The sequence below is a fragment of the Danio rerio genome, chromosome 5 (assembly GCF_049306965.1).
Source record: "Danio rerio strain Tuebingen ecotype United States chromosome 5, GRCz12tu, whole genome shotgun sequence".
Classification (NCBI taxonomy): Eukaryota; Metazoa; Chordata; class Actinopteri; order Cypriniformes; family Danionidae; genus Danio; species Danio rerio.
The window spans coordinates 28,026,623-28,040,214 of record NC_133180.1 but is presented as its reverse complement, the minus strand read 5'-3'; the positions used below and the strand labels follow the sequence as shown (position 1 = coordinate 28,040,214).

Below are 13,592 nucleotides of genomic sequence, written 5' to 3'. Positions count from 1 at the left end.
TTTCTTTATATATATATATATATATATATATATATATATATATATATATATATATATATATATAAAATTATTATTATTATTATACAAGAGGGGAGGGGAACACAAACATGCAAACCCAAAAAGCCCGCCCTTTTACAAATTAAAATAATTTAAATCTAAATTAGGTCATAAACTATTATAAATTAATTTTAATAAAAAGACACATTAAAGTAATCAGGAATGGTGTGCAGAAAAAGAAATAAACAGATTGATATTGTATTTGTTTTTATTAGGATTTTTATACTAAAACACATTTTGGACAAAATATAGGTTTATGAATAAATGTTAAGAACAATACAAAAGCAAAACAAAACAAAAAACAAGTTTATTAATGGAATGTGTTTACCTCTGGTAGAAACATTAAAAAAAAACAACACTCGACAATGAATAAATTAATTGTTCTGTATTGCTGTATATTTACAGGAAAGTCTCATATAATCCAATACAAAATATAAATATAACATGAATCATAGTGATAAAACACATTCATCCAGCTTAGTTACATACGCGCGCGCGCACAAGATGAACTTATGTTAATGTATGGACATATTGGACACTTTCCAACCAGCGGACTCTTCTGCCTAATCTCTGAAGGACTGAAAATCTACACCGAGTAATCGGCTTTGTGTATCAGGTACAGAGGTAGAGACTGTCATGTGTTTTCACAAACCGATCTTGAAAATAACAAACACAAAAGTCCTCCACAGCATTGTGTGCTGCTCGTTCCCGCTGGTGATGATGGAAGCAGTAGAATCAGGACCGTTTATACAGTCACATCCCGAGTAAAAAAGAAAATGTTCTCAGTCTATTAAACAAGCATTCGCCTTCTTACATGCATTAGGAACATGTGCACTTCTGTGAAGATGGGGTGGCTCTTACAAGAGCCTTTGGTTTTTGGAGTAAGTCTTTCAGTCTACTTCTTCTTGGCGGCCGTCTTCTTCGCCTTGGCAGCCTTGGGCTTTGCAGCTTTAGGTTTCACTGCTTTGACCTTCTTAGGACTCTTTGCAACTTTCTTCACAGCCGGCTTCTTCACTTTCTTTGGGCTTTTGGCGACTTTCTTGGCAGCCGGTTTCTTCACTTTCTTAGGAGACTTCTTCGGGGAGGCTTTCTTTACTGCTGCCTTCTTGGGCTTTGCCACCTTGGCCGCCGCCTTCTTCTTCTTGACGACTGGCTTCTTCGGCTTCGCCACAACTTTCTTGGCGGGTTTCTTGGCGGCTGCTTTCTTGCTCACCTTGAAGGATCCGGACGCTCCGGTGCCTTTGGTCTGGACAAGCGCCCCCCTTTTCACCAAAGCTTTCAGGGCGATCTTGACGCGAGAGTTGTTCTTCTCGACGTCATATCCACCACCTGCCAAAGCCTTCTTCAGAGCCGCTAGGGAAACTCCTTTGCGCTCGTTGGAAGCAGCAACCGCCTTCACGATGAGGTCTGACACGCTGGGTCCGGGCTTTTTCGCCTTTGTCGCCTTCTTCCTCGGAGATTTGGCCGGAGCCGCCGCGGGAGCAGGAGCAGTTTCTGCCATATTTGTAGTAAACTTGGATCCGATGTCACGTAGTACAGAGCTGTCAAACAAACAATGTTTACATCCAACAGCTGAGGGCGGGATTTAAACGGGAGATGAGAACCATATAGACTCAACCGCCTCAACCGACGCTCTCAACAGGACAGAGTCGTTCGTAGATGTGTTTTCTGATCTTGAAAAACACAAAGTTTTCCGCGACAAATAGCGACTTTTTTCAGACTTTAAACCACGGTCTGATAGCTGAGTCCTTCGTCTTTAAGGGCAGCTCGTGCTTTTTGCTAAATCTCCCCCGGTTTATTTTACAATTATAAAAACGCGTCCAAATTTGGTGCGAGACTCAGCGGGAAATATCGCACTTCGTCTGTTCTTTTGTAGATTATATATTAAAATTCGAAATCCACAACTGAAATGACGGATAGTCTGCATAAAGAAGACCCTAATGTACACATTTGTGGAGGTTTTGGAATATGAAAGCTCGCGGAAGAGAAATTTGGAGCGGTTTTCTTTAGTGAAGGTAACACAGATCAGCGCTGTGGCCATTTCAACCTCCCCTAATCTCATGGAGATTCTTTCTACAACGATCTATTAATAATCATATCTGTACAAACCTTTCACGATTCAAGTAATTCACGTATAAGCTAGTTTATAAACATTACATGTTTAAAACATTAACGATTGGCGATAAAACAGGACTATGTGATGTCAGAAGTGAAAATATGCTCCTCGTTGGAGAAGATCGACATCAGGAGGAAGCTCTCGTGAGGGTGACATTTTATCGGCTTGTTTATGTGTTTTTTTGCAATAACTACTTGTAAACACGATTCCATCCTTTCAGTTACACTCGGCTGATGTTAAAACATCACTTGGTTTCCTTTTTATTCATGCCAATATGCTTAAAACATCGAGTATTTCAGAGCGTTCCTTCATTGTCTGCAGGGAGCCATTGCTTCACTTTATGCACTGTGATGTTGATAAACAACAAAACCATAATTTTTTTGTCTGTCAAGTTTGATTGATAAAGTACGTGACAGAATCGTCTCTTCTTTTGTTTTGAAAGAATTCTGTGAGCTACTTATTCAATATTTTAACATTATGCAACATTTGATCAGATTGGCCTAATGGAGTTTAAGTGTGGACTCATGGATGTAACTCATTAGAAATAAACCTCATCTACAAATTGTAGCTGGTTTCTGTATACAAACAAATGATGAATAGGCTGATGCAAACTAGATTATTTATTTTATGCAACATTTTCAGACTAATTTAGGAATAAAATATATTAGTTTTTTTATTCTTTTTTATTAGTTCCCAAATTTGAACAAATGGCCTCAATTTAAGATGACACATGAACATATTTTTACAACCAAATGCTTATAGTTATAGCCTTTTAATTTTATCATTGCTTATATTTTACATTATTATATAAATGCCACTTGTTCATTGCTTATTGCAAATAGGCTATTCAGAACTAAATCTTAATGCAGATCATTAGAAAAAAAATGTTTTACAAGAGTACAAAAGAATTACAATTATTCATCATTTAAAATAACTTGCAATCATGTTGTGTGTAAAAAAATCAGATTATGGTCATTTTAAAACAAACATTTGTAAACAAATATTAGCCCATTAAGTAGAATGTGAATACATAATCAGGTTAAAGTCTGGTAATAACAATTGTATAACACTTTTACTGAATCACAATTCATTTTCACTCACTCAAAACCAAATAATGAAACACATGATACTTAAGTTATTTCAGCAGTATTACAGTCATATACCATGTTGAGGTTTGATTAAGCTCTTTTACGGGATTTCAGCTTTATTATGTGCTTACAGAATGACACTAAATAAGTTTGGTGTGTGCTCATAAAATGTATTGTGTTGTTTTTAGTTATTTGTTTGTGAATAAACAATCACTTTGCTTTTGGTCCATACCCAAAACTGAAAGTTGTCATCATTTACTCAACCCTTCCTTTTGTCATAAACCTGAGTTTCTTTCTTTAGTTGAAATAAGTTTGAAAAATGTTGGACACCTGTAACCATTGGCCTTAGTAGTTTTTTTCTATGGATGTCAGTGGTTGAAGTTTGTAATTTTATTCATAAGTTATTTTGTGCTGAACAGAAAGAAAGAAACTTCATAAAGGTTTGGAACCACTTGAGGGAGATAAAGTAGAGGACTTTACATTTTGGGGGAACTATTCCTTTATGCAATGGCTAATAAGCATCTTAAACTTAATTTCTTAATTAGACAAGATTTATGAGCAGTACTGTTAATATTGTAGTGTATGACATATTACGCAATATAATAATGGAACATTTGGTGCTGAGTGTTTCAGTAATGGCACTATTTGAATTACTTAAATTCGTGTATTTAAATTTTTGTTATGGTGCAACTTTTTTACAGCAATTTAGAAGAAATTATTCGTGGATGCCTGGCTTGAAGCAACTATTCACAATAATGCTGTATAATTCTGCATGTACATGTATTAATAAATTAACCTATTAAGAAACTATTAAATGTTTATTAATTCTTTTCTGACATTTTAGCAGATTACCCCAATAAACCAAGTAATTTATTGTTTTATAATTACATTTTATAATTTTGCTCATTATTTGCTAACACAAGCAGCCAACTCATCTAGTAAACAAAGTTTGCCATTTTGTTTAGCAAAAATTAAATAAATAAAATAAAAAAGAGAAAGAATGAAACTGTATAAACGTAAAACAGATAAAATTGCTCTTTCGGTTGAAGGTTTGGGCGGCTCTGAAAAGAGCCTTTTTCTTTTTTAAAACTGGGTCCAGTGGAGTTTAACCGCCGAAACCATACAATGTACGGCCTTGGCGCTTCAGAGCGTATACTACGTCCATAGCGGTCACAGTCTTGCGCTTAGCGTGCTCAGTGTAGGTCACAGCGTCGCGAATGACGTTTTCCAGGAACACTTTCAGCACACCTCGAGTCTCTTCATAGATCAGACCAGAAATACGCTTTACACCGCCACGACGCGCTAGACGGCGAATAGCCGGCTTTGTAATGCCTTGGATGTTGTCTCTAAGAACTTTACGATGGCGTTTAGCGCCACCTTTTCCGAGCCCTTTGCCGCCTTTGCCTCGTCCAGACATGATTACTTACTCTTAATCTCGATCCGCGAAGTCAACATGGGCGCACACTGGAGAACACAGGCAAGTATACATTTAAAGCGGACCTAGTTGAGACCATGCACACCACGATGCCTTGTAGGCGGAGTTGATGGAAACAGCGCAGAACAACAAACTATTCATAGGGTACGCCATTGTGCTTCAGTTTCTTGCTCTGCTTTATTTGATTGCGGGAGGATCATAGAAATGAAGGAAATATTCAATAAAATGTTTTACGGTATACTTAATTTTGAGTTGTTGTTCATATTTAAGTAGTGAATATAAACCTGCTTCTAAAAATTGTTTCCCACTTGACGTTTTAAGATACTTCAATTCCCATTGGTACTTTTGGAGAAAGATACCCCTCATTGTGCTCGACAACGTTTCAAAATACTTCTGTTTATTTAAGTACTTCGTTTCATTCTGTAGACTGCATTGCATTACATCGTGTAAAAAACCTCAAGTAGCATGCTATTTTGCAACGAAATATGCAAATTTTGCAGACCTCCGCGCAGTGTTTTGATTGGTGTGATTTCGCCTATGTTCCTATTGGTTATTTGCTGATGATGACGCTCGCCCCCTCCCCCCTGGCTTGAATGTCCTTCCTAACCAGTTTAAACCGGTTTACAAACAAAGAGGCAATAGTCTGATCTGATTTCTCCTCAGAGGCAAACTGGTGTTTTAGAAAATGTTTTAATCATTTATTATACACAGAGATCTTCACAAGTAATAAATAAGCAAAAGCACTTATATTCAGCAATGACAATATTTGATATTTTGCCTTATGCGTTACACTATTTCCAAAAGCAAGAGCAACAGAGCACACTCAAATCTTAAGCAAAAAAAAAAGTCTTTCCAGCTCTGAGTAACAAGAAACATAAAGATAATATTTTGTAACTTTGATTTCTTTGGAATCCAGAATGCAATTAAACATACTGCTTTCAGACATTCATCTCTGAGACATCAGCTTCCATCATAAGCAAGTGGCTGAAAATGAGAGCAAAACATATACAAATTCAACTCTGTCAGAAAAACATTGGTCCAAATAGTTATTAACCGATCAAATTGAGAGAGAAAAAAAAAACAAAAAAAAAATCTCACCCTGTAAACTCCCTCATCATCGCCAGGCTCAGGACGTTGCCACATCTGATTGGATAAGATTTTTAAAACAACCAATCCAAATGCTACAATGATGACTCCCAAAGAATTAGCAGCAACTGCCTCTGGTGGCAAGGCAGAATAAGGCTTTGTCCCATTGGTGGTTTCCTTTCTGAGGGAAGAACCAATAGAACAATGCGTTTGTCGTGGTACTGTAAGCTCTGCATTTATTAGTCCATGTTCTTTATTCAGCCTTTTTATCTCACATTTCAAGTTTTAAAACATAGCCAACAGATAACAGCATGATCAAATCTACCCACTCAAACAACAATAGTAAAGGTTTACTAAGATCTGTTTAATATTAGAAAAGCTCAGTGTATCTTTTTTAATCATTGAATTTTCATTTTAGAAATGGATATTGAAAAACGAAAAAAACAAGCAGTTTTTTTGATTTTCGTTTTAAAATTAAAAACGAACATTGAAACTCAATGAGTTTATTGATTTTGGTTTTTGAATTTGAAAACGAAAATCAAAAAACAGCTCGTTTTTCTTTTTCATGGTGAAAAACCGAAAAACAAAATTAAAAAATGATTTGATTTAAATTTTTTTATTTTGAGTTACAAAAAATAAAATCCCTAGAAAACAAAAACCAAAGACTTGTTTCTTGTTTTTTTTAATATTTCGATAGGCCAACTCGATGACACAATGCTGACCTGCTAACCTACCATAGATATATACATTAGATGTCGCCTGGCCTATTGTTGTCTATTGGACGAATGCGTCAATAGCGCTGCCATCTTGTTACAGGGTAGCGCTCCTTTGAAATGAATGCGGGACCAAGGTACAGTGGAGGACTGTGGCCATCCAAAGCCAGAGATATACGCATATACACACATATCTATGATCAGGAGTTTTCCTGGATGTTAGTATGTAATTTTTTTTTCTAATTATGAAAATTATAATTTTACATCACTTTTCTACATTGATGGATCAGTGATCGCACTGGCATTCCTGACAAAAAGCTTGTGTTTGTGTGGACAGAAATGTACTATTCACCCTCCCTGTTAAATTTAATCTAATCCGTGTCCTGAAACACACCTCCTCTCCTGCTTTCACTTCTCATACTGACGGAGGGAGCGATTCGATTCGACGACTTTTTCACTAGCCGACAATAACACAAGTTTCTGGCAGCGCAGCATCTCGTTGTCATATTTCTTTTGCATTGTTTGCTGATTTTATTTAACAAAACTAGCATAAGCCAAGTGTTTAGTGCGAGTTGGAGCTGCTTTGCCGTATGGTGAATGCAGTAAGTGACTGTCATCATCAATAACGTTACCCGATTAGCACAAAAGTTTAGAACATACAAAAACAGAAAAAAACTTAATTTTACCTATGAAATGTTCTGCCTTTGTGCTTTGTTTTCTTTGTTTGCTCGTTACTACACCCGTAGACAGTGCTAAAGTCCCGCATCTTCACGTAGTAACACTGTCTTGACTAGTGCGGTTGAATGACATTTGTCCTGGGAGCACTGTACCAATGTGGCGGCGCTATTGACGCATGCTCAGGGCCCCTATGCGATATCTAGTGTATATATCTATACTAACCTACTATAGGCTATATTCTTTTTTCCACTTAACGTTATAAAAGGTATTTTCTTGTTATAACAGGATTTTGTTAAGACATATTTTCCTAATTAAGACAACATATTTCTCATATAAAGGCCGGTTATAGGCTATATATTTATTTATGTTAGCATTTTTTAAATGAAACAACCTTTATTTTGACATTACATAAAAGCAATAGGTTGCTTTACTAAACACTTTTCTAATGACAGTTTTAATATTGTTAAAACCATAATACTTCCACTTCCCGATGTTGGACCACGAATCATTTCAAATGAGGGAGGCATTAATACAGTTGTTCGTTACGCACATTTCAATAAGTCATATTGTTTTAAAATAAAAATTAACAATTAATTTGATCTGAAAGGAGCCATGCTGCACAAACATCCTGATAACCATCCCGTGTCTTTTAAAAACGGACTATCACTGAGCTTGCAGATGAGTTGTGTGCATGCGTCATCACACCACTACAGTGGGTCTATCCACAATTTCATATAGCCATGTGCAAATATAGCAATAGATTTTTAATACAGAAATTGAAATTATAAAAAAATAACCAACAGCTATTATATATTATTATATAACTATAACACCAATATATTGTATGGGTTTTGCTAGATTGGGTAGCAATACATGAACAAAGGAAACTTAAGACCCGTTTAAACAAGATTTAAGACCCACAACACAATATTTATAAGTATATTTAAAACTTTTTAAGCCCTAACATTTGGATTTTGAGATTTAAGACTTTTTAAGACCCCGTAGAAACCCTGTATGTTTACCTGGAAGAGGTAATATAAGTTATGTAATATGCAATCACTTACAGTACAAAAAAGAGCTTTTCGTTGATCCCTGAGATGCAGGACACAATGCTCAGTACCAAGATCATTGCTCCCATCCAAACATGAGTTGGCTTTACAAAAGCACGCACGGCCATTGGGGTGCAAGGTAAGAGAAATGAGGTAAATCCCATGACCCACTGTAGAGAAAAAAGTCAGAGAAAAGTAACTTTTTACTCATTAAAAAACTTACATTTTATCATGTTAATTTCATTTCCACCAGCTTCTCAGATTACATTGTCTGTAACTAAACTCATAAAAGATTGACATTTTTAAAGAACATTCCATTATACAAAGGTTTAGTTTACCTCAAAACTAAAATTCTTAAGAGATTTTTGTCCCTTCACTGAATGAGATTCTGGTGCTACTAAATTTAAGTAAAGAAATCCAAACTTAAAACTTTTTTTTCTCATATTTAAACTGATCAGCTGACAAAAAACAGAAGTCAACTACACCTGCTTGAAACAATCGAAAACCTCATTGCGGAAGCTCAAATATGCTGCAATGGCAACAATAAACATCATTGTTTCTTGTAAATCAGGCATAATGGAGCATCCATCAATAAATTAAAATGCTGTAAATACTGTTGACTGATTAATCTTTATATGTAAATAAAATCAGAAAATTAAATAATATAAAAGAAATCAAGTCTCTTCTTAAGTCTAGGTTTAAGTCGCTTATTTCACAATCTTATTTACAAATGAAGTCAGTTATTAGCCCCCCTGAATTATTAGACCCCCTGTTTATTTTTTCCCGTTTCTATTTACAGAGGGAAGATTTCCTCAACACATTTCTAAACATAAAAGTTAGAAATGGATTGTATAATGATGTTATTGTATAGTTATTGTATAATGATGGTTTGTTGAGTAGACTACCAGAAAAAAATATATATAGCTTAAAGGGGCTAATAATTTTTCCCCTAAAATGTTTATTTATTTATTTTTTTTATATAAAAACTGCTTTTATTCTAGTAAAAAAAAAAAAAAAAAAAACACAAATAAGATTTTTTCCGGAAAAAAATATCATCAGACGTACTGTGAACATTTCTTTGCTCTGTTAAACATCATTTGGGAAATATTTGAAAAAGAAAGAAAAATGAAAAAGAGGGTTTAATAATTCTGATTTGATTAAAATATTTTCATTTGTGTTTTGAGTTTAATCAAATTTCTAATCAAACGGAACAACACAATACAAACACAATTTTTTGTAATATAAGAAATGATATAATATAACAGAATGATAAAATAAGACATTTTCAGCATTTTCACTACTTAATTACAGTAACAGATGAAGATGTACCACCAGTGGTGTATAGTAACAATTTACAAATACTCAAATTAGTGTAATTAAGCAGTCTTTTTCTCTGGAATTGAATTGTATTAGGTGGTTTTAAAGATGTGTACTTTTACTCTCCCTTGAGTACATTTTTATTGCTGTATCAGTACTTTTACTCCACTACTTTCATTCAACCTGTAGTCACTACTTTATTTTTTCCTATCTATGGGAATTAAAATTAGTCCTATGATTTTTGTCCAATCAACTCGCACAAAGAAATTTAATCACACCAGAAATTACTAGCTTAAGACATGCAGCAAACTGTTTTAAAAGTGTCCAAGAAGATACTTTACATGCATTGACCCAGAGACTGTTTAGACTGAATGTCAGTGATGAGAAGATGGCAGATGTTTACTGTATGATGACCGAAATGGCCTTAAGCAATCACTAAATACACTACAGAATGTTACGTTTACACATGCACAAATTACACATAAATGCATCAACTTTCCTCAGCGTAATACTCACTACTCTTGAGTACTTTTAAAAGGGCTATACTTTACTCATACTTTAAGTAATATTTACAACAGATACTTAAGCTCTGATTGCACTACATTTCTGTGCAAGTAAATGGTCCTTTTAAATGAGTATGATTTTTCACTACTCTTTCCACCACCAACTACAATAGAAACAGACATTTGTTTTTACACACGATACACACCTGTGCAGTGAAAAGTGCAGCGGTGCAAATCCCCACCCAGCTATGAAGAGAATAAAGGTTGGCTGTGTGGTGTACATTGTGAAAGTTAAACACAGCACAAAGTCCGATGACAGAAAAAATTAAAGAAAGGAGCAGAAGCCCAGCATGTAGCAGCTTCCAGGGGAGCTTATTGTGACCCCACGTCAGAGGAATACGGTACACTACGGCCGCTGCATACAAAAGAAAAGGATATTGATCACAACTGTCAGTAAATTTAATCAATTGACAAACCTAAAATATTTTTTAACATAAGTAATCATATCATGTGATGTTTCATTTCTTAATAACAAATGTTATTAAGAATATGCCATATTCTATTCTAACACATAAAATAACTTACTAAAAGCTAACATGTATTCTAATCTCATACATAAATCACAAAAAGAATGAGGCTATTTATTAAGAAATGAAATTTTATATTTATTAGCAAAAGAAAAAATCTACTATAATAATAATAATTATATTATTATTATTATTACTGTTTTTATGTGTGATTTTGTTCATTTATTAATTTTTTTTTTAAAAGTCACTTTTCCGAGTTTAAATGTTATAATGTTCGAGATGAATAGGGCATAGGGGGGATAAGTGCAACCAGGGACGATGCTTCTAACTACAGGTCGAGAGATGTAGTTGCATGCGTACAAGTTTGCAACGCAGTTTGCAAATGTTTGTTCAAAAATGGATTTGGGTGATGCTTAATCAACAAACTATGTTTTTAATGGTGAAACCTGTGATCTAAGTTGGCTAACAATGGTTTTCGGAAATGCACCCATGGCCGATCTCGGGTGTTCATTTATGAGTTTACAAGCAGAGGAAGACTCAGGTGTGCTCTCCTATATTATACATAGCCTACAGCAGCCACAACACATGAGGAGGTTAATGATACGTGGTGGCATGAGCAAATGATGCACTCACGTCACAACAGCTAAAATATATACAGATGGAATTTTTAAATAAATGAAACTTAAAATATAAATTTCACTAATAGTTAATATCAATTCTTGTAATATACTTATTTCAATTAACAGTAGTTTATAGGCCTATTGCCTTTTAGTAAAAAAAGTTATTGATTTATAGGCGTGCATTTTAACTTTTTAATGCATCAAATAGGCACTCCAAACTTTTTCTTGATTGAGACATGTTGAATTCTTCTTTAATGATTTGCAGTGTTTCCAAATTGCATTGTTTGTAATTTTTCTTACCAATTTTTATATTTGGGTTACATTATTTTCTGCAAAGCTGCTTCTGGCCATGACCTGTCCACACTAAACGTGACGTGTTTAAGGGGTCTCCAAATGAGTATCATACTTAGAGGGAAAATGAGCTTTAGGTATTATAAAGCTTGAAGCATTACAATCGGTACTCGGTATTGACTGCAAAAATCCTGATCGGAGCATCCCTAAATAAAACGCTGTTTAATTAATTGGTATCTTTTTCTTTATTGAATTTATCTGTGGTAGAAGATTGTTTAATATATTTTATGCACTCCCTTAATCATCCCAATCAACCTAATTCTAAATCAATTCTTCCCAGATACCTATTCAACTCAGCTGGTGAAATTCTATTAATATCGCAATATACATCACAGGATAAAGAAATATCGCAATGTCAGATTTTTCCAATATCGTGCAGTCCTAATGTGATAAACCAAAATTAGAAGTAACAATAAAAAACACTTATCACATACAAATTAAACTTCTCCATGTCAGAATATCAAAGCTACAGTGGTATTATTTAGCACGAAGCTAAATATTCACTCACACATACCATTCCCATAAAGAACCAGCATGCCAGTGACCATGAGCACTGGGTGCCAGTTGAAGTTCTTGGATGAGCCGTCCCATGCAAATCCATCTCGATACATGAAATTCCAGTGAACAACTAAAACCACACAGGCGATCCCCAAAATCAGACACAGAAGATAGGTTATGTAAAATCCAACAATTCCTCTCATCCTGTAAGAGCTGTAGAGACAGAGAACACAAGTGAACATCATTAAATTAAGTAGCTTGAGAAATTCACTTAACCTGAAACAAGTATTTAAGACAAAAACAACTACATTGATTGGTGTTTCTTTAATATTTCAACTTACATACTCTCAAATGCAAACAAATAAGAAAGAGCACTTTTCAACCAAGCTGGGTGTTTTAGAAGAGCACATGTGTCAATGTACAGTACCTTTGGTGTCTCCAAAATATCAAATAAACTCGTGACAGCGTTTTTCTTGAGCTCAGTTCCTCTTTCCATAATTCCCCATTATGATTTTCGATTTCGTCTGCGAACAAACCACATTGCAGAAAACATCAGAAAGAACGAGGAAGAGCAAACAGAGATAACGAGCGCTGATGTGGGCGATATGGAAATTATGTCACTAGATTTGGCAAATACTGTACAAAAAGGGAACTTTACAAATGGAGAACTGTTTAATCTGCTTACATGATACAATGGGACGAAGTTAATGACATTATTATTAAACTATTCTGCTAAATACCTTTCGCATTAATTTCCTTACGTGATAATTCATTGGTAGTTTTACATTGTTGTGTACTTTGTGTCGTGAAATGGTGGTCGACAAATTGAGGACACTCGAAAGCAGACAAGGTTATTTGAGGAAACTATTTTCAGCATTGCCTTATAAATTAATCTCGCTCACTGTTAATTTATGACAATATGACTTTATTCGATGGTTTGCAAGAGACAAGTACAGTATACAAACTTTAAAGACGAGGATTACGATGTTTTGGTAGAATGCAGCTGGTGTGAAGACATTTTCCGGTTTGACCGCAAGGTTCCATGGGAAGTGTAGTAAACACGATCTAATCGCAAACGACTTCAATAAATTGTTTGATTTATTTTCTAATTAATTGCCAAAACAGTCAAATATTAACGTTTTCCATTTTCATAAGATCTGTTCAAAACTGGCATGGACTAGGAGAGCAATTATCATTTCATTTTCAACAAACGAATTCTCAAAACCCTTACAAGAGCTAAGTAAGACAAATCTCCTAAATTGAGTTGCCTAAAATAAAATATGTTGCACACTGTCAAAATGTAGAAAACAGCCCACGTTTTATCCGCACAATGCAAACTGTTTCAACCACATTCTTCAGCCATAAACAGAATACACACAACACAGACGACCTCTTGTGGCAAGCAAGCAGAAATCCAGTTTCGTAAGTGACAAATTAAGTAAAAAAAACATAAATTATTTTACATTATTTGATTTATTAGTTAAAATCATTAAATTAAGAATAGTTTTTTGTACTTAACTTTATTTTACATTGCAACAACTTATTCAAGCAGTC

General features: G+C 34.7%; 3 protein-coding genes across 4 annotated transcripts; all 3 read right to left on the bottom strand.

Annotated features, from left to right (window-relative positions):
• Positions 1–247: 247 nt before the first annotated feature.
• Positions 248–1,618, bottom strand: histh1l1 (histone H1 like1). The gene is given in 1 exon segment (NM_001017660.2): positions 248–1,618. A coding segment is annotated over 1 exon segment (606 nt). The 5' UTR covers positions 1,559–1,618; the 3' UTR covers positions 248–952.
• A 2,729-nt stretch (positions 1,619–4,347) lies between these two features.
• zgc:153409 lies at positions 4,348–4,716 on the bottom strand. The gene is given in 1 exon segment (NM_001076590.1): positions 4,348–4,716. A coding segment is annotated over 1 exon segment (312 nt). The 5' UTR covers positions 4,679–4,716; the 3' UTR covers positions 4,348–4,366.
• A 656-nt stretch (positions 4,717–5,372) lies between these two features.
• Positions 5,373–13,094, bottom strand: cyb561a3a (cytochrome b561 family, member A3a). 2 transcript variants are annotated; one of them, XM_073949559.1, is made up of 7 exons: positions 12,779–13,094; positions 12,466–12,562; positions 12,055–12,251; positions 10,249–10,457; positions 8,238–8,392; positions 5,795–5,963; positions 5,373–5,680 (listed from the first exon to the last, which is right to left on the bottom strand). In XM_073949559.1, exons 3-7 carry the CDS (start codon positions 12,239–12,241, stop codon positions 5,657–5,659), a joined length of 744 nt encoding a protein of 247 aa, XP_073805660.1. In that variant the 5' UTR covers positions 12,242–12,251; positions 12,466–12,562; positions 12,779–13,094; the 3' UTR covers positions 5,373–5,656.
• Positions 13,095–13,592: the final 498 nt, after the last annotated feature.

Coding starts and splice junctions, on each gene's coding strand:
- cyb561a3a (XM_073949559.1), bottom strand. CDS start 12,241: ATGAGAGGAATTGTTGGATTTTACATAACCTATCTTCTGTGTCTGATT. Junction 10,458..12,054: donor GCTGGTTCTTTATGGGAATG/GTATGTGTGAGT, acceptor TTTTGTATGCAG/CGGCCGTAGTGTACCGTATT. Junction 8,393..10,248: donor CTGCACTTTTCACTGCACAG/GTGTGTATCGTG, acceptor TTTTCTCTACAG/TGGGTCATGGGATTTACCTC.